Below are 27,219 nucleotides of genomic sequence, written 5' to 3'. Positions count from 1 at the left end.
ATTGCTTCCAAGGCATTTACATTGATATTTTGATATTTATTTAACATTTAAATATTTAAATATGCTTCAAATAGAAAAATAAACTCTGTATACTATGCTCCAGGTGTGTTCTCCCTTCTGACCTTTATTACTGATGCATAACCTCTCCTTTTATATTAAATTCCCCAAACTCTGTAATTAAAAAAACCGTCTGTACTCCATTTGGCACTAGATTCTTCCATGGATTAAGAATTACTTAAACAAGAACAGAAATTGCTGGAAATATTCAACAGTTCAGGCAGCATTCATAGATTAAGAAAGCAAGTTTCAGGTCAAAGGCTCTTTAGATTTTGCTTACTCAATTAGAAGAAGTATTTTCTTATCTTATTGCACCTCAGACCTGATGTCCTCATGAGGTTGAATTCCAGATTTCTCTGGGCTTTCATTTCTCCAACTCCTTTTTTTTTGTGCAAATGTGATTCGTAGTAATTTGCAGAGTAGTGCTCATTCTCCATTGAACAAAACATTTAAAATCATCTATATCTATATATTAGTAAAAGTCTCATTTTGTTTGTCCCGTGTGCTTATCTTGTGCGTTGCGTTTCTTGTGCGCTTTTTTATTCCATTTGTGTTTGTCGTTTTCACTCACACACACACGATAGCACGCCAATTTTAGGACCACCTTACTCCCCATTGTCCTGGGGACACTTTCATCCAAGTTTCATTCAAATTAGTCTTATATTTTTAAAATTAGAGAGATTTTAATGTTAAAAAATTACCTTATTAAACCGATTGCTTGCCATGTTCAGCGTGTGACATCACAATGTGACCCGGCCAATGAGGGAGGGGGACAGGGAGTCGCGGCCAATGGGGGGGGGGGCCCTCGCGAGGACCAGTGGAAGGACTAGCTCCCGGCATGCCTCGCGCCTGACCTTCCTCCCATGGTGCAACGCGGCGCCAGTTGACCCTCGCCGCCGATCAGTGCTGCACGCACGGGACACAGGTAGGTGGCTTTTGCCGCCAATGGGTCCACAGATCGGTAGAGTTGCTGCACCTAGCTCGGCCCCTGGGGGACACTCCCCGCCCGCCACCGCGTTGCGTCCACAACCCCAGGGAACATTCCCCGCCCGGTAACGGGCTTCGTCAGTTGGAGAGGGTTGCCGGGCCCGCAGGATCGTCAGTTGGCAGAGCGTTGCCTCAGGACAGGCCCACAGGAGAGATTTGGACCCATCGGGTCCACCTCAGTCTCATGTATCTTATTATAATGAGCCCAGCAATATTTAACAGCAAAGAAGAATATTTTATTGCAACTGACATTGCTCAAAATAAGAGTTATTGAAAGCAACCGACTGCACAAGAACGGGGCAAAAGTTACATTAAATAATGATTGTTAAGATTTGTCTGCAAGCAATAATATAACATGTTTTTGATTTTTTTCCCCTAATTAAGACAAGATAAAATATTTGAGTCATGAGGGTGGCTTCCACTAAATTTTCACTAATATCTCATTTATTGGTCTCTGTAGATTTTGATGAGTGTACCTCAAGCCCCTGTACAAATGGTGATTGTATTAACACTCCAGGCTCCTACCATTGTAAATGCCACACTGGTTTCCAGAGCACCCCCACCAAACAATCCTGCATAGGTAAGTGATAGAACAGTCAAACCTCTAAATATAAAATAAAATAATGGTTAATGAAAATGTACAATAGGTGCCACAACATTTCTGAAAAAGAAAGGTTTATGTTTACGGTGCAGGCTCGAAGGGCCGAATGGCCTACTCCTGCATCTATTTTCTATGTTTTCTATGTTTTGGATGTTGACAGAATTAATATGACTCACTTACCCAAGAGCAGTCAAATCAGAAGAAATTAAACATTTTGCTGTTGATGAATTGGTTAATTGTATGCTGTTACCTTTGGAAGCAATTTGGATGCTTTCAATCATTTGAAGATCATTGTACTGTACAGATGAAATCATATTAATTAGTTGCATCATGGCCTGGTTTGGCAACTCAAATGCCCAGGAACAAAGAAGATTGCAAAAAGTGGTGAAAGTGCCTGACCTGCTGAGTTACTCCAGCATTTTGTGAATAAATCGATTTGTTCCAGCATCTGCAGTTATTTTCTTATACAGTTCAGCATGGGTACTGATCTCCCTAACATCAAAGGGATCTACAGGGGGGAGGCAGTATGGAAAGGTTCAGAGTGGTCTTACGGCATTGGCACTCATTGTGCCGATAGTCATGAAGTGCTTTGAGAGGCTGGTCCTCTCACACGTCAAATCCAGCATCCCTGACTCACTGGACCCACATCAATTTGCATACAGGGCAAATAGATCCACAGAGGACGCAATCTCTCTGGCTCTTCACACTGTCCTGACTCACCTAGAGAGACAGGGCACGTACGTGAGGATGCTATTCATGGACTATAGCTCCGCTTTCAACACGGTCATCCCCACCAAGCTCATCACCAAACTCCACCAGCTAAGCCTCAGCTCGTCATTATGTGACTGGATCCTGGACTTCCTGCTGGAACGACCGCAGGCAGTGAGAATGGGCCCGCACCTGTCCTCCACTATCACCCTGAGTACCGGCACACCACAGGGCTGTGTTCTGAGCCCCATGCTCTACTCCCTCTTCACACACGACTGTGTTCCTGCATTCGACACCAACACCATTGTCAAGTTTGCAGATGACCCAACGGTGATCGGGCTGATCACCAACGGGATGAAACAAACTATAGAGCGGAGGTGCAGAACCTGGCGGACTGGTGCTCGGATGACAACCTGTCCCTAAATACCACCAAGACCAAGGAGCTGATCATCAACTTCCGTAGGTCACATAACGGGGAATATGCCCCGATCTCTATCAACGGGGACAGTGTGGAGAGAGTGTCCAGCTTCAAGTTTCTGGGCACTCACATTTCGGAGGACCTAACATGGTCCAATAACACTGCTGCGCTGGTCAAGAAGGCACAACAAAGACTGTTCTACTTAAGAACACTGAAAAAGTCTGGTCTACCCCAACAGCTGCTGACGACCTTCTACCGCTGCACCATAGAGAGCATCCTAACGCATGGCATCCCTGTGTGGTACCTCAGCTGCACGGAGGCAGAAAGGAAAGCTCTACAGCGGGTAGTCCATAGAGCTCAGAGGGCCATCGGAACACAGCTACCAGACTTGGAGGGCATCTACAGCACACGATGCCTCAGAAAAGCCACCAGCATCCACAAAGTCTCTTCACACCCCTGCAACAGTCTGTTCGAACTCCTTCCATCGGGCAGACGATACAAGGCCTTCTATGCCCGCACCTCCAGACTCAGGAACAGCTTCATCCCCAGGGCCATAGCTGCTATGAACCGGTCCTGCTGAGCCGGATGGCCACAACGCATAGATCAACTTGCACTTTACCCTGTCCAAAACTGTTACAACTGTTTCGTTTCGTTGGGTTGCTGCTGTCTAAATTAGCTAAATTATTGCATCGTATGGGAGGCACATTCCCAATCTCGTTGTACCCCTGGGTACAATGACAATAAAGATATATTGTATTGTATTGTATTGTATTGTATTGTATTGTATTGTATTGTATTGTAAGTAAAGTAAAAGAATTGGAAAAGGCTTATTGGACATTTGCTCAACACAATCACACAGCAGATTGTGCTGCTGTGTTTAAATAAAACTCACATTTTATTTAAAATTTCTTCAATACATAACTGTTTCTGTCAACCCTCAATGTGTCCTTGCTTGAAAGCATGGCTCTGCAAGTGATTTGAAAAAACATATAAACTGTTGAAAAATAGATTCTGAACTGCAAGGATGCTTATTTGTGCTGTGTTAAAATAGACATAGTAGAAGTAAAGGGGAAAAAAGCAACAAAGAAAAAAATAAGTTGCTGGGACAATGAGAGAATAAGAAAAAAATCTGAAAGCAATCATCCTTCCTTTCCTCCACTTTATTGTGAGTGCAAGGACTAGATTCTGGAGGAGTATTTTCTTAGCAAAAGGAAGCAAACATATTAATTTATTCCTGATCACAAACAAGGATGTTTTCATTATATAAATTGAAATAGAATAATAGCAACACATATAAATGCTGGAGTTGTGCAACCTTTTGGTAGTACAGTTGAATTACATTTACATAGAACATGGAACTGTACAGAACAGGAACAGACCCTTTGGCCCATAATGTCTGTGCTGAACACGATACCAACTTAAACTAATCTCCTCTGCCTGCATGTGATGCATATCCCTCCATACCCTGCATATTCATATGTCTATCTAAAAGCCACTTAAAAACCACTATCGTGTCTGCTTCCACCACCATTTCTGGCAGCATGTTCCAGGCACCCACCACTTCCTCATGAATGTATGGAGATAGATAGGCATATGAAGATAGATAAATCTCTTGGGTTTGATCAAATATATCTGAGGACACTGGAATGCTGGAGAAGAAATTGCAGATGCCCTGGATGAGATATATGAATCATTTTTACACACAGGTGAGGTGCCGGAAGATGGGAGGGTGGCTCATGTTGTGCCTCTATTTAAGAAGGGCTGCAAGCCTAGGAACTACAGACCAATGAATCTAACATCTGTGGTAGGCAAGTTTTTGGAAAGAATTCTGAGGGATAAGATATTGATGCATTTGAATAGGCAGCGGCTGATTAGGGATCGTCAGTATGGTTTTGACCATGAGAGATTGTGTCTTGCAAATCTGAGCTTTGTGAAGTAAACAAAAAGGTTAATGAAGGCAAAGCCATAGATGTTGTCTATGAGGACTTCAGCAAGCCATTTGATAAGGTAGTCTGCTCTGGAAGGTTAGATTGCATGGGATCCAGGGAGAGCTAGCTGACTGGATAGAGAATTCGCTCCATGTAAGAAAGCAGAGAGTGATGGCTGAAGGTTGATTTTCGGACTTAAGGCCTGTGACTAGTAGTGTACTTCAGGGATCAGTGCTGGGCCCATTTGCTGTTTGTGCTTTATATCAATGATTTGGATTAAAATGTAGAAGGCATAATTAGTAAGTTTGCAGATGACACTAAAATGGATGGTATTGTAGATAGCGAAGATGGTTATCAAAATTTACAGAGGATCTTGATCAGTTGGGCAAGTGGGCTGCGAAATGGTTAATGAAGTTTAGTACCAATAAGTACGAGGTGTTGCATTTTGCAAAGTAATTAGGCAGGATCTTCACAGTAAATGGCAGGGTCCTGGAGAATGGTGTAGAACAGAAGAATCTTGGAGTGCAGGTACATAGTTCCTTGAAAGTGGCATCATAGGTAGATAAAAAGGCTTTTAGTGTATTGTCAGTCAGCGTATTGAGTATAGAAGCTGGGATGTTATGTCACAGTCGTACAAGATGTTGGCAGCATTTGGATTATCGTGTTGATTTTTAGTTATCTGCTATAGGATGGATGTTGTTAAGGTGGAAAGAGTGCAGCGAAGATTTATGAGGAATTTGCTGGACTTGAGGGCCTGAGCTAAAGGGAAAGGTCGGACAGGTTAGGACTTTATTCCTTGGAACGCAAAAGGATGAGAGATGATCTTATAGAAATTTGTACGATCATGAGGGGAATAGATAGGGTAAATGCACAGTAATTTATCCAGAGGATAAATCAAAAACAAGGGCTCATAGGCTTAAGGTGAGAGGGGAAAGATTTAATAGGAACCTGAGGGGCAACTCTTTCTGCACAGAGGGTGGTGAGCATATGGAATGAGCTGCCAGAGGAGCTATTCGAGACAGGTACTATAACAGCATTTAAATGTATATGAATGGGAAAGGTTTAGAGGGTTGTGGGCTAAATGCAGGTATGTGGGACTAGTATAGATGGGGCATGGGCAAGTTGAGCCTAAGGGCCTTTTTCCATGCTCTATGACTCTGTGACTCTGACATATCTCCTTCAAACTTTTTCCCTCTCAATTTAAAGCTATGTCGCTAGTCTGTTACATTTCCACCCTGGGAAAAGTAGTAAGGTTAAGTTAGGTTGAGTCTTTGAAGCAGAATTTAATGAGAAGCTCAATATTCCCTGTGTTGATATAGAGAGGCAGCTTTTACATAACAAAATTCAACTTCACTCCCATTTCCAGAAGTAATGTCTGAAATATAATCTGTGAAATGACAGAACCTTTATTAAATTGTACATTACATAACAGAGGAGTTAGATATTGTCTTCATTAGTTCTTTCTGTTGAAGCTCTTGGGTAACATGCAATTAATGTATTTACAAAAGAATATCACAAAGGTATTTTCTAAGGTAAATAAGCTGAGCTCATTCAGCTTTGAATTATGTTTGGTGTAGTTGCCGTGGTTGAAAAGTGTATTTGCAGTGATTTTTGTGAGTTTCACACATTGACAAGTTTATGTCTGTTCTATACTGTCTCTTTTCAGATATTGATGAGTGCATTCACAATGGACTTCTTTGCAAAAATGGTCGTTGTGTGAACACAGATGGAAGCTTTCAATGTATTTGTCATGCTGGTTTTGAACTGACTACAGATGGAAAAAACTGCATTGGTAATAGATGATTTCAGTTCATTGTAATATTAATGAAAATGCACACTTGTTTCCTATCAGATACAGCAATGATAAATATTTTTTTCAAATTGCTATTTATTATAAATTACAATGTTAGAAATTACATTACAACACATTTGACTGATTAATCATTTCTAAAATTAATTAATATGAGGAAATTAAGCGAACCACTTCCCTTCATTAACTGTACCATCCAGGTCAGTGACCCCATTCAAATGAGTATTGCTGCTCAAAATATACCGAATGCAGCCAATATAGAGTTGAGGGACAGGTATGAAATTCATCCAGCCCTTCAGTTCGGTAAGAAGGAAGCTTAAACAAAATAATCACTGTGGTATCATTAATTGCTATTGATAACTAATGATTGCTTTTCATTTTCTATAGATCATGATGAGTGTGCCACCACTAACATGTGTCTAAATGGCATGTGCATCAATGAAGATGGAAGTTTCAAGTGCATCTGCAAGCCTGGTTTTGTGCTGGCACCAAATGGACGATATTGTGTTGGTATGTAGCAAAATTAAATAAAAACATTTGTTTATGATTCAGGGGATGGAATTCAATTGTAAGGTGGTCACAAAAGAAATAAGAGTTGCAAAGAAGTTCAGATAAAGTGCAAGACAGGAATTTTCAACTTAAAGTAAGAAGATCATTTCCGCTTTGGCCTACCTATGCTAGAAGGTACAAATTCATAGCTTCACAATGTTCTCAATGGCTACTGGTGAGACATGGTGGCATGGAAGCTATTGTATGTGGAAATACAAAAGATGTTTCGCAAATGACAGTAATGAGTCAATGTGAGGATAGCTTTGAAATATACTAATAATAATAAAGCTTAACTTATGCGAACTGTACAATATAATGCTAGCATGTTATAATAAAGGTCCTGTTTACAATGAACTATCAAAATCAAAAATTCAAAAAAAAGTTAGAAGGATTAAGTGGCATAGTAGAAACTGAAAAAATGAAGAAAACTATTCTAGTTACAGTTAAAAGTGGTAAAAATGAGACTTTCAGCATCTTAGAACTAAAATCTCAATGCCAGAGTGGTTGTTTGGCACTTATTATGAGAAAGGAACTGAAGGAAATCCACATTAGGCAGGAAATGGTTTTGGGTAGACTGATGGGACTGGAGGCTGATAAATCCCCAGGGCCTGATGGTCTGGATCCCAGGGTACTTAAGGAGGTGGCTCTAGAAATAGTGGAAGCATTGGACATCATTTTTCAATGTTCTATAGATTCAGGATCAGTTCCTGTGGATTGGAGGATAGCAAATGTTATCCCACTTTTTAAGAAAGGAGGGAGAGAGAAAACGGGTAATTATAGACCAGTTAGTCTGACATCGGTGGTGGGGAAGATGCTGGAGTCAATTATAAAAGACAAAATTGCTGAGCATTTGGATAGCAGTAACAGGATCATTCCGAGTCAGCATGGATTTACAAAGGGGAAATCATGCTTGACAAATCTACTGGAATTTTTTGAGGATGTAACTAGGAAAATTGACAGGGGAGAGTCGGTGGATGTGGTGTACCTTGACTTTCAGAAAGCCTTCGACAAGGTCCCACATAGGAGATTAGTGGGCAAAATTAGAGCACATGGTATTGGTGGTAGGGTACTGACATGGATAGAAAATTGGTTGACAGACAGAAAGCAAAGAGTGGGGATAAATGGGTCCCTTTCGGAATGGCAGGCAGTGACCAGTGGGGTACCGCAAGGTTCGGTGCTGGGACCCCAGCTATTTACGATATACATTAATGACTTAGATGAAGGGATTAAAAGTACCATTATCAAATTTGCAGATGATACTAAGCTGGGGGGTAGTGTGAATTGTGAGGAAGATGCAATAAGGTTGCAGGGTGACTTGGACAGGTTGTGTGAGTGGGCGGATACATGGCAGATGCAGTTTAATGTAGATAAGTGTGAGGTTATTCACTTTGGAAGTAAGAATAGAAAGGCAGATTATTATCTGGATGGTGTCAAGTTAGGAAGAGGGGATGTTCAACGAGATCTGGGTGTCCTAGTGCATCAGTCACTGAAAGGAAGCATGCAGGTACAGCAGGCAGTGAAGAAAGCCAATGGAATGTTGGCCTTCATAACAAGAGGAGTTGAGTATAGGAGCAAAGAGGTCCTTCTACAGTTGTACCGGGCCCTGGTGAGACCGCACCTGGAGTACTGTGTGCAGTTTTAGTCTCCAAATTTGAGGAAGGATATTCTTGCTATTGCGGGCGTGCAGCGTAGGTTCACTCGGTTAATTCCCGGAATGGCGGGACTGTCGTATGTTGAAAGGCTGGAGCAATTAGGCTTGTATACACTGGAATTTAGAAGGATGAGGGGGGATCTTATTGAAACATATAAGATAATTAGGGGATTGGACACATTAGAGGCAGGAAACATGTTCCCAATGTTGGGGGAGTCCAGAACAAGGGGCCACAGTTTAAGAATAAGGGGTAGGCCATTTAGAACGGAGATGAGGAAGAACTTTTTCAGTCAGAGAGTGGTGAAGGTGTGGAATTCTCTGCCTCAGAAGGCAGTGGAGGCCAGTTCGTTGGATGCTTTCAAGAGAGAGCTGGATAGAGCTCTTAAGGATAGCGGAGTGAGGGGGTATGGGGAGAAGGCAGGAACGGGGTACTGATTGAGAGTGATCAGCCATGATCGCATTGAATGGCGGTGCTGGCTCGAAGGGCTGAATGGCCTACTCCTGCACCTATTGTCTATTGTCTATTAAAGTAAGTAATCTGAACAAAATGGACAAGGCATAACTTTCTATGGTGCAATTAACTCATTTTTACAATGCAAATTCAGACACTTAAGTATTGCAAACTATTACCTTGTGTATCCTCAATAAATAAATTGTAGGTCTGCCTCTATTGCAAAAAGGTTTGGAATATGAGAGGAAAAATATATTTTTGCAGTTATATAATGTCTACAACTGGTGTTATTATTGAGAACCTTCACTCAGAAAAGAAGGCAAAGGTAAAAATTACATGTATATAGATTATGCTTTTAGTTTTTTTTCAAATAGTGTAAGAGCAAAATGAGCCTGACTTTCGTTTAAAAACTGTTGTTTAACTAAAAGGGAATAGAACATCTTGGGTTGTTTTTTAAATGTTAGGAATAGAACAACTGCTACCATACTGTTATTGTTGTGTTGACTAAAATAATGACATTGAGAATGAGATGACATTTCATATTTTTCTGTTCAGACACTGATGAATGTCAGAAACCTGGAATCTGTATGAACGGCCGTTGCCTCAACACTGAAGGCTCTTTCAGGTGTGAGTGCCCTCCAGGCCTGGCTGTTGGTGTAGATGGGCGGGTTTGTGTCGGTAAGAAAGACTTTATAATTCCAGACAGGGACCTGAGGAAGACGGTTATAACACATCTGGTTGTCATTGTCTATTTATTCTTTCACAGGATGCCAGAATTAATGTTTCAGATATTCTGGAAATTCAAATCACTTTGGAAATGGGAAATCCTTTATATTTAGGCTTAAACTATTTGAATGCAATCAGACCTACACATCTGTGGAAAATAAGAGAGATCTAAATGTTTGAATTAAAAATCTCAGTCAGTTTGATGAAAGCATAATTGAACCTTTTGGCAAGCTGAATAATTTACTTCTTTGTAAATTGTCATCACAGCAAAAGCAAACAAAATTAACTATGAATAATTTATAGTCTGCCCTTCATTGCCCTTCAGTTACGAATAGATTTGCATACCATGTCACAAGTTAGTTAGTGCCCAAAATATAATTTAAACGATGTTATAATCTAAATCTTGCAATTCAACTGCAAATCAACATGTGGTATCCAATATTTAAGAAAATCTCAAGGGTCTTGCCACCAGATTCTTGGAAACAATTATTTTGTGTGACTGATAGAAAAATCAAGGTAGGCAGGTGGAATCAAGCACACTGGATTTTATTAATTAATACCAATTCCAAACTACCTTAGGAATAGCACCATCACCAAAATTCCTAAGCTTAGACACTGGACATATTTGTACTCTGCCTGCGAAAGTCCTATCCTTTAGGAAACTGAACTAAGCATTTCCGATGCAATTATTCTTAGCATTTCCTGAATGTCATTCATGCTCATTGTTAATGAATCAAAACACACAATACTTTTATAAATAGTGTATAAAATGTATATAAAATTCCACCTACAACTCTCAGGAGAAGGGAGGGAGGAGCAAATTGCTGAAAAGAATGCACAGGCAGACATTATTGTGCTGTCCCCATTGGACAGCAGTTTTATGCTTTCTCACTGAGTCTGCTTGAATGAACAATGATGGCAATGACGGAGATGCCCCTTTTAAAGTATGATGGGTGCATGTCCATGTGTGCTTAGTCTCCAGCAGCAAGACTGGTATAATGAATTAGGACTGCAGGGTAGGTGCCAATATAAGCTTATGCCCATTCTCTTCCATAGAGATGCCTCTTTTTAAGGTTCTGACCAACTTTCCTTAAGTCTTAGTAGCAATGATGTGATGTCCTCAATTCTGTGAGGAGATGCCATTCTGAACCACATGTTATGGGCATCAACATGGGCAGGCGAGGGTGGTGAATTATCCCAATTTTGTTTTGAGGTAAATTTCACCAAAGGTACATTTCACCAATTTATCCATTTTTAGCAGAGTCTCTTTTTAGCTTAGGAGCAAAACATATCCATGTATTAACTGAGCCAAAAATGGGTGAAATGCAAATTCTCACCTTTTGGGAAACAATTTGGCTTCTCTAATTTCCCACAATGCCACATAATATAAAGGTACTCCCCTTTGATATTACAATTTTTACAGTCTGATGTGAGCACTAAAGTTAACTAGTGCAAGGAACTTTTGGCTTGACAGTGTGAGGCCAGAAAACAAGCACAGCGCATGAAGAGAGGAGTTGCTGGGTACAACATATTATGGGTTGTAGCAATATTTGGAGGATGTCTTAATTTTCCCCAGCGTGTCGTTTGGAACTGTAAAAGTTGAACCAGATGTCTAATGGCTGCAAAAGGTCAGACTCCCAGGGGAGACTTCAGGATCTGTCACATGAGGTTTAACATTCTCCTGTTTTACTCTTTGGGAATTTGTTAAAGGCTTGTTTTGACTCGCTCTGTTTAACCTGTAATGTTTTACACAAACTATAAAAATAAATCTCTTAATATTCACAGCTTGTTTTCAGTATATTAAAAAAATGCCAGCGAGATCTAGGGTTTTCTGCACGCATTTCCACCAGTGGGAACGCTTTCCACTGTTCCTCAAATATACTGTGATCTCAATCTTTTCTAAAAAAAAATAAGAATAAAATAGAACCAAGAGTCAGCTCTGTTTAAGTGATCAGTAGTTATGGAACAGTTGAAGTCTGGAGTTATAATAATACTGTAAGCTCAGCAATGTTTTCACTATTAGTTCATAGGGAGAACAGTGAATTATAGCGCAGGAAAGTATTTGTGTTTCCGATACATTGTTTGCACAAGTGCTGTGTGTTTGAAGCTTCTCATTTGTCCTTTTGACACTACTTGAATGCTCCCTGTCTCCAATGCCATAGTTATGTCTTGACAACCAGTGCATTGAACAGGGCTTTGATAAACATTTTTAACTTCAAAAGGAGAGTTTTCTAACATGAGTTCCAGACATAATGAGTAGCATCCAAGGTCTTTGAATGCCTCTTTATTGTGTTTTTTTTAAATCGTTTTAGATACCCACATGCGCAGCACATGCTATGGAGGAATTAAGAAAGGACTGTGTGTCCGCCCATTCTCTGGAGCAGTGACAAAATCAGAATGCTGCTGTGCAAGTCTGGATAATGGATTTGGAGAGCCATGTCAGCCCTGCCCAGCGAAAAACTCAGGTATATTTTCATTTTGGCAGGATACCAAAAAAACGGATTTAAATAAAGGTGGAAATATTGCACCAGTGTCTAATTCCACTATTTATGAATATACTCAGAATGTGTTTCAGTGGTTACAGTATATTAAACATTGGGTTCCAGGCATGATGGCACCAAGTGCTGCAAACCATACACCTTTAGCTCAACTCGGTGATGCACATAGAAACCTTGAATGTTAGTCCAAGTTGGAAGAACTGTCTTGGTCCACATAAATATTTATTGTACTCTCTTTGTGTTGAGTACAAATAAACACATTATGCAAATTAATGTATATTTTAAACTTCCATTTAGTTTTAGTTTGTTCTGATTCTTGTCATCTGCAAATTTGCTAAAAAAGTAACATTAGCAAATTTGCAGATGACACAAAGCTGGGTGGCAGTGTGAACTGCGAGGACGATGCTGAGGATGCAGGGTGACTTAGACAGGTTGTGTGAGTGGGCCGATGCATGGCAGATGCAGTTTAATGTGGATAAATGTGAGGTTATCCACTTTGGTGGTAAGAACAGGAAGGCAGATTATTATCTGAATGGTGTCAAGTTAGGAAATGGGGAAGTAAAAAGAGATCTCGGTGTCCTTGTACATCAGTCACTTAAAGTAAGCATGCAGGTACAGCAGGCAGTGAAGAAAGCTAATGGCATGTCAAGTCAAGTCAAGTCAATTTTATTTGTCACATACACACACACTTGCCTTTATGACAAGAGGAGTTGAGTATAGGAACAAACAGGTCCTTCTGCAGTTGTACAGGGCCCTAGTGAGACCGCACCTGAAGTACTGTGTGCAGTTTTGGTCTCCAAATTTGAGGAAGGACATTCTTGCTATTGAGGGAGTGCAGCGTAGGTTCACTAGGTTAATTCCCGGAATGGCGGGACTGTCGTATGTTGAAAGACTGGAGCGACTAGGCTTGTATACACTGGAATTTAGAAGGATGAGAGAGGATCTTATTGAAAAATATAAGATTATTAAGGGATTGGACACGTTAGAGGCAGGAAACATGTTCCCAATGTTGGGGGAGTCCAGAACCAGGGGCCATAGTTTAAAAATAAGGGTTAGGCCATTTAGAACGGAGTTGAAAAACGTTTTCATTCAGAGAGTTGTAAATCTGTGGAACTCTCTGCCTCAGAAGGCAGTGGAGGCCAATTCTCTGGATGCTTTCAAGAGAGAGCGAGATAGAGCTTTTAATGATAGCGGACTCAGTGGGTATGTGGAGAAGGCAGGAACGGGGTAATGATTGTGAATGATAAGCCATGATCACATTGAATGGCGGTGCTGGCTCGAAGGGCCGAATGGCCTAGTCCTGCACCTATTGTCTATTGTCTATTGTAAAACATGCTGCGCACCCCACCTGGAAAGCAAGGGGAATGCTACAGGCTGGTTTATTACTGGATTGAAGTTAATCAAGGTACCCCCTACTAATTCTTGATTAACTGCCCATATGGAGTTCCTTTCACAGCCAGAAGTGGCCCTAAGGGCCTGTTAATCTAAAGAGCTTCTGTAAAGATTATGTCAACGCTGCAAACCTACTGACCCTTCCTGGATAATAAATAGGTTCTGTTTTTACCGAAGTCCATGAGTCATTTTATCCAAAAGACGGAAAGTGCACAAAAATCACGATAAGATAACATTATGATAACCAAATGCCGACCTTATCATAATGACAGGCATTAATAGCGCGTAAGAGTAATAAGGAAGAACAGTTACTAAAAGTGTTGACAGACAAGAAACTAATTCTGCCATTCATAGCAATAAACATATGTACATATGTCTGACTTTTTTTAATTTTAGAATATTATGGGAGTTTGTTTATATGTAGGGGTATCATGTCAGGTGTCATAACCTGAATATGGCCTGGATAGTCACTGGAGCAGTTTTATTATGTACTCTCTAGCTCCATGTGAAGATACAGTACTCATGTTAGGTTGAAGACAGAATGCCAATAATGTTACATAGTTCTGTTAACTTTTAGAGGAGACAAAACAATATTCCCAATAATATCAATGATTTTCATAGGCTCTTTGAAATTTAAAAAAATCCCTGATTTATGTTTTTTTTCCACATTTTCATTTAGCAATATTATAACTGTCCATATTGCAGCTCTGTCACTGTTACTCATACGTCTGGGTCTGTTTATTGATTATTGGGTACTGTGATTCTTTCTGTGTATTATCCATTTATTGCATATTTAAAAGACAATGACACATAATGGTTACTGGCCATTGGTCCCAATTTATCCATGCTGATCAAGATGCCCCATCTGCACAAATCCAATTTGCCTGTGTGTGGCCCTTGCCGCTCTGAACGTGTCCCATCCAGGCACCTGTCCAGATGTCATTTCAATATTGTTATCGCATCTGCATCAACTCTCTCCTCTGGCAGCTTGTTCCATATTCTCACCACCCTCTGTTTGAAAATGTATCCCCTCACTATATCTATTTTTCTCATGGTTTTATACACCTCTATAAGATCACCTCGCAACCTCCCAACCTCCTATACTCCAAGTCCTAGCCTGTCCAATCTCTCCCTATTGATCAGGCCCTCGAGTTCTAGCAACATCCTCGTATATCTTCTCTGCACTCTTTCTAGCTTTCTAGCATTCTCCGATCGCAGAGCGACGAAAAGTGAACACAATATTCCAATTGTAGCCTCACCATTGTATTGAACAACTGTAACATAACATCCCAACTTCTATTCTCAATACCCTGATTGATGAAGGCCAATTTACCAAAAGCCTTCTTGATTACCCTATCTATCTGTGACACCACTTTCAGGGAACTATGTACCTGTACTTCTAGATCCCTCTAATCTACATCAAGGCCCCACCATTCATTGTGAAGGTCCTGCCCTAATTTGACATCTCAAAATTCAACACCTTGCACTTACCTGCACTGGAGCTGTTAGTCATTCCTCAACCCACTTGCCCACTAATCAAGATGTTGTAGACATTAGGCTAATATATAAACTTCCACCAAGCATGATTGGCAAAGAAGCCAATTCTTTCAAGGCACCAGGCCATTGCAAGAAAGCAAATATAATCAGAGTGCTGATTCATCCAATTTAGGGGGCTACGGATTACCTCCGTTTTTGCAGTTGCAAGGTCCCTAAATTAGGACTACAAATGGAACAGTGGCGTGTATGTATCTTGTATGCATGATTGCAAAATCATTAGGGTACTAGAAGGGGCCCCTGAGAATATTCTAGAAGACTGGAAGAAACTTATAAAAGGGCAGCACGGTGGCGTGGTGGTGGAGCTACTGCCTTACAGCGTCAGAGACCTGGGTTCGATCCTGACGACGGGTGCTTGTCTGTATGGAGTTTGTACATTCTCCCTGTGACCGGCGTGGGTTTTCTCCGAGATCTTTGGTTTCCTCCCACACTCCAAAGACCTACCAGTTTGCAGGTTAATTGGCTTGGTATAAATGTAAATTATCCCTAGTGTGTGTAGGATAGTGTTAGTATGTAGGGATTGCTGGTTGGTGCGGACTCAGTGGGCCAAAGGGCCTGTTTCCGCACTAGATCTCTAAACTAAACTAAACTAAAAAATTAAAAGGACATTGGGAGACATAAGCGGACATAAGCCAAGACTAAATCATCATCAAGAAGAGGACAGTGAAACTAACTCTCAGAGATAAGCAGTCACCCTCAGAGTGGCGGCACGGTGGCGCAGCGGTAGAGTTGCTGCCTTACAGTGAACGCAGCGGCGGAGACCCGGGTTTGATCCCGACTGCGGATGCAGTCTGTACGGAGTTTGTACGTTCTCCCCGTGACCTGCGTGGGTTTTCTCCGAGATCTTCAGTTTCCTCCCACACTCCAAAGACGTACAGGTCTGTAGGTTAATTGACTGGGTAATATGTAAAAATTGTCCCTAGTGTGTGTAGGATAGTGTTAATGTGCGGGGATCGCTGGGCGGCGCGGACTCGGTGGGCCGAAGGGCCTGTTTCCACGCTGTATCTCTAAATCTAAATCTAAATCTGAACATGGCCAGTTCCTATAGATTGGGTAACATTTGAGACATCATCCCTGTGATAGTTGCTAAAATGTACAAAGTTGTGGAAGTGTTTAAGTTAAGTAGTGAGTAATAATAAAGTATATTTGAGCTGAGTGTAAGTGCTCCTTTGTCCAACATTTTAGTTAACCAGATAAGTGGGTTCACCACGAACATTTGGTTTAGTTTACAATAGCATTTTATGCTTGTGTTTCGCTGTTATTATCAGTGTGGCCATCTTTGAAAAGCCTTTTGTCTCTCAAATATTGCTATCAAGTGAGGGGAGTTGTCAATTTGTGTAGTAGTTGTGGAAATCCAGGATTATTAACCAAATCCTTGTTCGTTTTTTATAGCTGAATTCCAAGCCCTGTGCAGCAGCGGAATTGGTATCACTGCAGATGGAAGAGGTATAGTAGGAAACATTTGTGTATCAAATTAGTCAATTCCTGCTCTCTTTTATCTCTATCTTTGTAATTTTCCATCCTGTTTTCTTTTCCATTGTTGTTTCCAAATTTGAACACCTCATGTTTTCATGTTGATCACAAAGAGAAGTTGTTTATCTTTTTAGTCAACATAAGAAATGTTCCCTTTCCCTGATTAATGGTCAGTGGAACTTGCATTCCTTTGCTAACGCTGAGGTTTCCAAATGGAACCATCATTGTTTAGTTATGACAATAGACAATAGGTGCAGGAGTAGGCCATTCGGCCGTTCGAGCCAGCACCGCCATTCAATGTGATCATGGCTGATCATTCTCAATCAGTACCCCGTTCCTGCATTCTCCCCATACCCCCTGACTCCGCTATCTTTAAGAGCTCTATCTAGCTCTCTCTTGAATGTATTCAGAGAATTGGCCTCCACTGCCCTCTGAGGCAGAGAATTCCACAGATTCACAACTCTCTGACTAAAAAAGTTTTTCCTCATCTCTGTTCTAAATGGCCTACCCCTTATTCTTAAACTGTGGCCCCTGGTTCTGGACTCCCCCAACATTGGGAACATGTTTCCTGCCTCTAACATGTCCAACCCCTTAATAATTTTATACGTTTCGATAAGATCCCCTCTCATCCTTCTAAATTTCAGTGTATACAAACCTAGTCGCTCCAGTCTTTCAACATATGACAGTCCCGCCATTCCGGGAATTAACCTAGTAAACCTACGCTGCACGCCCTCTATAGCAAGAATATCCTTCCTCAAATTTGGAGACCAAAACTGCACACAGTACTCCAGGTGCGGTCTCACTAGGGCCCTGTACAACTGCAGAAGGACCTCTTTGCTCCTATACTGAACTCCTCTTGTTATGAAGGCCAACATTCCATTGGCTTTCTTCACTGCCTGCTGTACCTGCATGCTTCCTTTCAGTGACAGTAACAGCTAAAAGTTGATGCTTCATTAAATGGGCTGATTTGGAAGCCCAAATCAATCCTCAAGGTACAGGAATCCAACCCAGCTGTGTTGCTGGATCCCATGTGGATTCCTGCACCTTAGATCTTGCACATATAGAGTCATAGAGCTGTACAGAAGGAAACAGGCCCACCTAATCCATGCTGACCAAGTTGGTATTTTGGGCTAGTTCCAGTTGTCTGTCCATAACCCTCTAAACTCTTCCTGTGCATATATCGATCCAAATGTCTTTTAAAAGTAGTATTTGTATGCTGTTCCGTAGCTTCCTCTGGCAGCTCTTTCCAGATACATACTACCCTCAGAGTGAAAAAGGCTGCCCCTGAGGACCCTCTTAAATCTCTCCCCTCTCATCTTGTCTATGGCCTTCAGTTTCTGAAGCTGTAAGTGTTCACCTTATCCATACACCTCATGATCTTATACACTTCAATAAGTTCACCCCTCACCCTAAATAAATTGAATCTCCTGCACCCAACACCCCCACAAATGACCTGCCCCTCCCTGTGACAAATGATTGTAGACAGCCTCAGTGGTCTGACACACAAATCCCTCCCCCAGAATCGTATTCCTGCCCAAGCCTTATCTGTTGTGCTTCAAGCAATTTGCATGAACAAAGATTGAGAAAAAAGGCTTTATTCTAGACACTGGACGATGTGTACTGTTTAGTGCACATTTTACAGGGGCATCTGTTTATGTGGGTCTGCAGAGTGTTTAACCATAGTGCAGTTAAGTGAGACAAGCATTATTTCTAGTCATGTGTTAATAAATTCCACAAATTGCAGATTAGTACCCTATTTCAAAATCCTAAGATCTTCACAGACTTGGTGGCAATGCAAACATGTGGTCTGTTACTACCATTCAGATCTAAAGGCCCGAGGCTCCATCTTCAGGTCATGCAGAGTTAGCGAATATGAACTGAAACTGATGCAAGCTCTATAATTAAGTTCAGTGGCTGTGGAAACATTATGCGCTTTTTACCACTTCCTACCATGTGGGTCCAGTGGTGGCCAATAATTCATTCAACTTACCATTTAATTGAACATTGTGCGTGTACAGTAACATGCTGAGCTACAGGACTGCACACAGTGAAAATATTGATGCAGAGGTTTTGTGATAATTGTGTTGCATGCTGACAGCATCGAAGTGCCTGCATTCGAAGGCTGTGGTCCCATCGATTTTGGGATATTAATACCATTACAATTTATACTGTGGGCTTGCCAGCATGAAAGGTTATGGAAGTTGTGGTTCCTAAAATATTTGTCAGCTTGTTTGCCTTTCATTGTAAGAGCTTTAATCTACTCAAAACAAACTTTAAAGCTGATTTTCACAAATGCAGTGTTGCCTCAGATTTCATGGGAATTCAGTGGCACTAGCTGTCGTGTGCAACAAGTACATTGAGGCCAAATTATCAGCTTTGTCTTTCCACAGAAGCTGCCTGATTTGTTGAATGTTTCAGTGTACCTCTGTTTTTATTTTAAATTTCCAAAAGCTGTGGTTTTTTTAAACTTTCATTGGGGAACAATCATTGTTGTTGACATTTGCATGTAGAATAATACGATTCATTTCAGTAAATTGTAGAAATAATTAACAGGAAATTTAAGTTCCTGAACTCTTGATTCTCTAAATGCACAACCTGCATTAAGGGTTTTCACAGGAACACCAGATATTAAAATTCTCTTGTGGTTCATGGTTAAACTCCCTTATCACCTTATCATAATTTAAATTCTCTGAACACATTTAAACAAAAATCTGTGACCTTAGTAAGGAACATTTATTTGTGCTTTTTTGTTTGGTGAACAGACATTAATGAATGTGCTCTGGACCCGGATATCTGCCCAAATGGAATATGTGAAAATCTTCGGGCTAGCTACCGCTGTATCTGTAACATTGGTTATGAGTCAGACATTAGTGGAAAGAATTGTGTGGGTAAGTATGACAATGGATGTTTCGTTATTTTTGAGTGATATAACAAATTTCATATTTTTGCTTTGGTTTCTGCTTCCTTTAAAACACCGATCTCTCAACGCAGTGTTTGAGCTCCAAAACGAATAAATTACATTTACTGAAGAATAAGAAATATATTTATTCAAATTGTTACTTAGTTCCTTTGTTCACATAATATTTTTTTAGATTATTGAAGATGAAAATGAACCAGAACTCACCTTACAAATGTGAAAAGTTTGATGAGTTGATTACATTTTGAAGTTTAAAAAAAATCATATTCACACCCACTTCACCAACCAGTCATCTTGCAGTATTATTAGCTTGCTTCTCCTGCTACACTCTCATAACCACACTGTCTCTTTCTAGAATAGGGAACTCACTGAATGTTGGCTGCCAGTGATGCCAAAAGACCAAATGGAATGGTGTAATATTTTTGTGTGTATTTAAAATTTGATAACACTGAAAAAAGTCTTTATCCCAGTCTTAAAATGAATACGCTATCAGAGCATCTTACACCAGACATAAATTGGCAGATGTTCTTCAGCTGAGCTACCAGCACGGCTGTTGTACCATGGTTGAATGCTGGGCGGTCCTTATGAATTGTGTATTCCCAGAGTTGTCTTTGAGCTGCTGGAAGTTTATTCTTTTAGCTTAGAAGATGTTAGAATAAGGTGACCACAAGTTCTGATAGACAAAAGGAATAACAAAGTCATTAAATATTATTTACAGATTTAAATTCAGAAAACTTCACATCTTGGTTTTGAGAAGAAAGGTCACCTTTAGTTATTTAACTGGAGTTATTTTTGATAGCACATTTTTTTGTAATGAGGTAAGGGAAGCATTACTGAAAGGCTTTTCTTCCCCTGTACATGTTCAACTCAAAGGAATTCTACATCTGTTTACCATGGAGTCTTGTGAGCCAAAGATCATTTGTGCTTTTGGCAAAAAAAATCATTTCCACTCACATTTGTAAGAAATGTTGTTTCTTCAAATGCTTCTCAAACTTTGCCTTTCTTTTTGTATTTGTTTAATGCACTGCACAGCGAGGCAGCTGCCAATGTGGAAATAGCCAGCATGCTGTAATGTCTACTATATAATTACAAGTGTACAGGGTATTTTGTTGAATTTTTAATCAGAGACTTGCAAGTTTCTTCTAGGTTTAACCCTTTCACAGGCATGTCCCATGACTTAAGTCACTGAAAGAACTCCAATAGTTTTGTGGACATTTTTGTGAGATGTGTTATACCAGTGTTCTTCCAAATCCAGTGTCTTTGGCTATGAATGATAAAGAGCTGTAATTTTCTGCAAATAAATAGTAAAATATAGGTAGAAATTCTTTTTTTCTAAACAACAATCTGATTCTTTCTTCTGTTTGAAGATCACGGTGTGATTTTATTCTTTTTTTAAATCATTATCTTGCCCATAAAAAGCTTGATTTCTATGCCTCAGTGTTGGTGTTGCTGTTATTACTTTGTTGCCAATGTTCCTCCTTGTGGAAACTGGTGATACAATTGTTTATTTGACTGCTAGATGACAATTCCGTGAAAGTGCTTGGAGCAATTTCCTTTATCAAGGATGCTTTCTCTATGCAAGCTGCTGTTCTCCTTTCTGATTATTTAATTTAAACATTCCAATGAAGTAGAATAATCCATCTCAATGGCAGTTCAGACTGGCAGTCTGACACACTCTCTAAAACCAACGTCCAGGGATTTTTCGTTCAGTAAAAAGGTCATTAGTCACATTCTACAGGAAAATTAATGACAGTCCTTTCTTGATATAATTTTTTTTCTTGATTGAAATTTATCTGTGGTATGTAGTGGGAGTATTATTTTTGCATTCAGTATAACATTGATGCCATGGTTATTGCAACTACCAAAGGGGATGTTCTGTGAGTCATTTTATACCATGTACATGACGTGACCTCAGTCATTTTATATCATGTACTTCTGTGAGTCATTTCATATCATGGCTTTCATAATATTCTTGGAAACTAGTTATCTGCTTCATATTGTACATGGTGTCATATAACTTGGCAATCATGACAGTACTCAGTACAATTAGTCAAATAATTGGCTTTGGCATCTGAACACTATACCCTGAAGAGGATTAATTCTTCTATTAACTTTCCTTCTCTTTAGAATAGATTACTAAGCTTCAAATTGTAACATGAATATAGCACAAACCAGTGAGCAGCAAGCAATTATGTATGATTCTCAGTGTAACTGCTATTGTTAAATAATACATAAACTACTGATCGATGCAGAAATTTGGTGTGATTAAAAAAAGTTATGCTACTAATAGTAACAAAGCCACGTAGGAGAGTAAATAACCCTTATATGCATTTGTGAGTAATAATTCTGTTATGAAATTCTCTAATTCTTATGTGAATATCTCCTCTCTGTGTTGTAATTTTTTTAATTGCTCTTGTCTTCTAGACATTGACGAATGCGCAGATAACAGGCTCCTGTGTGATAATGGGCTTTGCCGGAACACACCTGGTGGCTACACCTGCAGTTGCCCAAAGGGTTACCTCTTCAAACCAGACTCCGAAACATGTGAAGGTGAATGCGCCCAGTCAAAAAAACAAATGTAATATTTACAGTAATTCAGCGTAACAAAATATCAAGCATATTCTTTACATGGAATACCTGCACAAATTACAAAGATGCTTTTTCTATTGCAGTCTCAGCAGGTATCTCAAAATATGAAATGAAGCATTTGAAAACTTGAAGTCCACATTTTTGGTTTAATTTTTTTCCAAACAAGATTTTGTTTTGGGCAGTGATGGAGGTTAATTCAAACACTACAGCCAGAAGCAATACAACCAGGCAAATATTTTTACACCTTGACCAATCATAATATGTGTTCTCATTCCTCAACTAGACTTTTGTTGATTGTGTCTCTTGCACTAGTGATACAAATGACAAAAGGGAATAAAAGACAGCAGAAACTGACCGTAGCTGCACTACAGGCAGTGAGGAAAGTCACGTCAGTCAGCAATCAAGTCAGACAGATAGATTTAATGGTTTTTCAGTGCCGTCACTATCAGTGTTGCATTAGTACTTTTGCAGTTTAGTCTCGTGTAACTGTCAATTTGTTTGCAAACATAATATTTGAGATGATAAATGTGATTTTTCCATCATAATTGTCAAACTGTTCTTCATCCTCACAGAGAAGCACGTCATTAAACTTTAAAATGTCTCAAGTTTTTAACTGCAGCAAAACTCTACTGTGAGGACCCACTTGTTGTTTAACAGCAACACCTGGTTTTCAGTAATGTCCTTTCAGACTATGATGGGTCCATATTCCATCCTTGCTATAGGGTGAATTAGCCACTTTCAGCCAGTTTAAGCTCCTCGGTGTCACTAGGTGGATGCACATTCAGTCAGCTTTCAGATTCCGATTGAACATTGTTTCAAGAAACTGTACCTGGTATTCTGCAAAGGATGCATTCAAAATTAGACATTTCTGTGGGCATTGGAGGTCGGGAGAGAGGATCTGATTAAAAAATTATAAAATTATGAGAGGCATAGATCGGATAAACAGTCTTTTTCCCAGGATGGAAATGTCAAATACTAGCGGGCATAACTTTAGAGAGAGAGGGGGAACATTTTTTTTTTAAGTGAGAGACAAATTTTTACATAGAGTGGTCGGTACCTGGAACATACTGCCTGAAGAAATGGTAGAAGCAAATATGAGAGCGACATTTGAGAACCATTTAATCAGGCACACGTAGGCAGGGAAGGGGGTGGGGGAAGATATGGATCATCTGCAGACATTAGTTTGGCATCTTGGTTGGCTCAGATATCATGGGCTGAAGGACCTGTTCCTGTGCTATATCTCACAACCTCTCATTTCATTAAATCGCCTGCCAAGATTCTGAGCTAATTTTAAATACATAAAAATGGGCATTAGAGTGAAAGGTAGTGGACTATAAGGCCCCACTTCAGGAGACAACCCTGTTTATGCTATCTTCCTTCACATACATCAGCAATAGTGTGAGCCAAATATATATCTGGCTTTCTCCATATAAATGGATCCTAAGTACCTGGCTGGCATTCCTGGCTGCTGCTGCCGCCTCCACGGGGCTGGCAAGTGAGGCATGGTTAAATGCTTGCTGAAAGTTGTTTTGGGGAAATGACAGTTCATGTTAAACTACAGCTCAAAGTTAATCAACTTCTGGAGAAGCGGAAGTTATAGTGTAGACCTACACTCAAAATACTGAATAGAATATTGTTGTAACTGACAGATGCTGTTTGTTTTCTTAAGAATTTTCTCAATCTCCTCAAAACCTTGTTTCCCATGTGGTTGACTCACTGGAGCTGAATCAGGATGCTGTGGTTTACAGTATTTTAGTCCGGACAGTACAAAATTCTCCCAAATGGCATAACAGGGCTGATGTAAAACAGGCTTCCCTTAATGTCTATTTCCAGGTTATCCAGCATTTTGTAAGTGGTAAACCAAAAGGTACTTTCCTTTGTTTCTCTAATGTAACCCACACTTGTAACAAGAGCGCTTATACAAACACTAAAACCACAAAGTGAATTCCTGATTTGCAACAGATATATATATATAGTCATAAGACGATGCCTGCCTGAGGAAACTTAGAAAGCTCAGTCTAGCTGTGGTTCTGAGATTTGGTACACTTGAATGGTAAATGATGTTTATGTTTGTTTTTGAGGATTCCAACAGGAACTAAAGCCATTTGTAATTTTCTTAATTATCTTAATCCTTTGATAAAAGTCCCAGAGAATGCTGAGACAGTACTGTAGTGTTAATAACAAAATCAAAATCTCTCTTAGGTTATGCTCTGTTTGAATTACCTTTGATCCACGATCTAAAAACTGCAAGACTGTCTTGGTTTTCCATTCTTTTCAAGGTGGAAATTCTCTTGATTATGCCATGTCATTATACATTTTCTCCAGCTGCAACTTCTCTCAGAAATGTTGACTGGTGAATAAGAGAAGCTAGATACTGATACTCATTTACCTACACTTGAAGCTTAATCATTGAACCTTTTTGTCCTATGTTCCCAGTGTGTGGACAATTGAGGGCAATTAAAAAAATGGTCCCATTTATGCTCATTAAAGAGGTTTTCTGCATAACTAAAAAAACAATAATTATTGACTAGCAAATATCATGTTTTTTTAAACTTATTCCCTCTAGAATGAGATCAGATTTATGGTTTTCAAGGATAGACAGTCTAACATCTGTCAGAATTGATTATATGCATAATTATTGCTTACACAGTTTTCAGATGAATTTATCTAAGACACAACATAAAATGCGAAGAAGAACATGAATTACCACAGTGTTAAAAGGCTCAGATCTCATGTCAGAAAGTATAGAGGAGTGAGACTTCCTCCGGTTACAATGATAGACCATTTGTTTTCACTTAAAGCACGATCCCAGTTGAAAATTAACCAGTTTAGATAGAGTTGAGCTTCGCTGTACAATAAATTTCCCTTTATTGTTTGTAGAAGTAATTCTGAGAGCTATTTTTAATGAACACTTATGATTTTTTTTTGTGTTGCCTACCTGATGCCGTCAATTGGTAACCTTATTTAAAAATGGCTATTTTGTTTCGCCAGATGTGAATGAATGTGAGAACAGTCCTTGTGTTAATGGAGAATGCAGGAATACAGCAGGTTCATTCTCCTGTGAGTGCTCCACTGGTAGCAAACTGGATGCAAGCAGAACTGTCTGCATTGGTAAGGCAGAAATTTTCACTTTTTATTCAATAACAAAACTTGAAGGATTCTAGACCTGAGAAAACAAAAATTTCATTCAAGCCCTTTTTAAAACCGCATGATGCTGCTTTCCTTCTCAAATAATTTAATTGAAATGTCTCATGATGGAAGTCATTAAACTACTCTTGTCTAGCACTGATGTATACAGTATTTAAATATTACACCACCTTCAGACCGTTATTCTTCCATGGCTACTAATGACAAATTTCAATATTTCCTGAATCTCATATTTTTCGATATATCAGATTTTCAAATTAATTTTAATGATCTGTTTGGGTGAATTGGTTTGGACCCTTATTTTATGATCTTAACTTGAAATTAAGCAAATTAATCAAAATCACATTTTAGAAATTAATTAATGATTCTGCTCATATCCAACAAAGGAGAAAATGTTCACCGGTAATGATTATCCATCGTTCCAATGCCCTGTTTAGTCCAATTTATTTTCATGAATAAGTCCTCAGTTGTGCACATTGAGAACCTAAAACAGAATAGTACCCCAAAGGAACAAGTCCTTTGTCCCACAATGTTTGTGCTGAACACAATACCAAATTAAACTCATCTGCCTGCATACAGTGCCCTCCATAATGTTTGGGACAAAGACCCATCATTTATTTGCCTCTGTACTCCCCAATTTGAGATTTGTAATAGAAAAAATCACATGTGATTAAAGTGCACATTGCCAGATTTTATTAAAGGGTATTTTGATACATTTGGGTTTCACCATGTAGAAATTACAGCTGTGTTTATTACATAGTCCCCCCATTTCAGGGCACCATGATGTATGGGACACATGGCTTCACAGGTGTTTGTAATTGCTCAGGTGTGTTTAAATGCCTCCTTAATGCAGGTATAAGAGAGCTCTCAGCACCCTATCTTTCCTCCAGTCTTTCCATCACCTTTGGAAAATTTTATTACTGTTTATCAACATGAGGAGCAAAGTTGTGCCAATGAAAGTCAAAGAAGTCATTATGAGACTGAGAAACAAGCGGACAGCTCTCACGGTTGACGCATTCGGCACAGTCGTGGGCGGAGTGCTGAAACAGCTGATCAATGGCAGCTGGCAGCTCCTGGCCTTTTTAAGTCGTCACCTGAAACCCCCTCGATCAGAAATACAGCGCTTTCAAGCGGGAACTCCTCACACTCACCCGCAAACTAACGGTTTAGTGGAGTGTTTTCACCGGCACCTGAAGACATCCCTTAAGGCACAGCTCACGGGCCCGGACTGGATGGACGAGTTGCCGTGGGTCCTGCTGGGCATCTGCACTGCCCCCGAAGGAGGACCTGGCAACTTCCTCAGCCGAGCTGGTGTAAGGCACCCTGCTTACGGTCCCAGGGGACTTCATCCCGGTGGCACATGAACATCAGGAACCGGCCACGACCATGCTGATGCCCCTCTGTGAGAAGATGGGCACACTCACTCCAGTCCCAACGTCCCGCCACGGACTCGCCACCCCGTACGTCCTTCTCGCCCTCCAGGACTGTCAGTACGTTTTCCTTCGCCCCGATTCCCACCGTACGCCACTGCAAAGGCCTTACGAGGGGCCCTTCCAGGTACTGCAACATGGCACCTCGACTTTCATCATCAACATGGGCGGCAGGCACCAGACTATCTCCGTGGACCGTCTTAAGCCGGCACATTTGGACATGGACCAACCAGTGGAGGTGGCAGAGGGCATCCACCATCACGACCGCATCTGCCCTCAGCTCTGCCAGTTACGACCTCGAACACAGGAGACACATGCACGCGATCAGGCCGC

At 40.2% G+C, this 27,219-nt stretch overlaps 1 protein-coding gene across 1 annotated transcript in view; it reads left to right on the top strand.

Annotated features, from left to right (window-relative positions):
* The window catches only part of LOC144592393 (fibrillin-2-like), a 259,796-nt gene that overhangs the window by 123,011 nt on the left and 109,566 nt on the right, over positions 1–27,219 (top strand). The window contains exons 12-20 of the mRNA XM_078396959.1: positions 1,505–1,624; positions 6,366–6,491; positions 6,897–7,019; positions 9,716–9,838; positions 12,199–12,351; positions 16,723–16,776; positions 19,566–19,691; positions 22,145–22,270; positions 25,301–25,420. Of these exons, the coding sequence (XP_078253085.1) occupies positions 1,505–1,624; positions 6,366–6,491; positions 6,897–7,019; positions 9,716–9,838; positions 12,199–12,351; positions 16,723–16,776; positions 19,566–19,691; positions 22,145–22,270; positions 25,301–25,420 (1,071 nt within the window). The remainder of the gene's footprint in view (positions 1–1,504; positions 1,625–6,365; positions 6,492–6,896; positions 7,020–9,715; positions 9,839–12,198; positions 12,352–16,722; positions 16,777–19,565; positions 19,692–22,144; positions 22,271–25,300; positions 25,421–27,219) is intronic.

The sequence above is a fragment of the Rhinoraja longicauda genome, chromosome 3 (genome assembly GCF_053455715.1).
Source record: "Rhinoraja longicauda isolate Sanriku21f chromosome 3, sRhiLon1.1, whole genome shotgun sequence".
NCBI lineage: Eukaryota > Metazoa > Chordata > Chondrichthyes > Rajiformes > Arhynchobatidae > Rhinoraja > Rhinoraja longicauda.
This window is presented reverse-complemented; position numbering and strand designations above follow the sequence as displayed.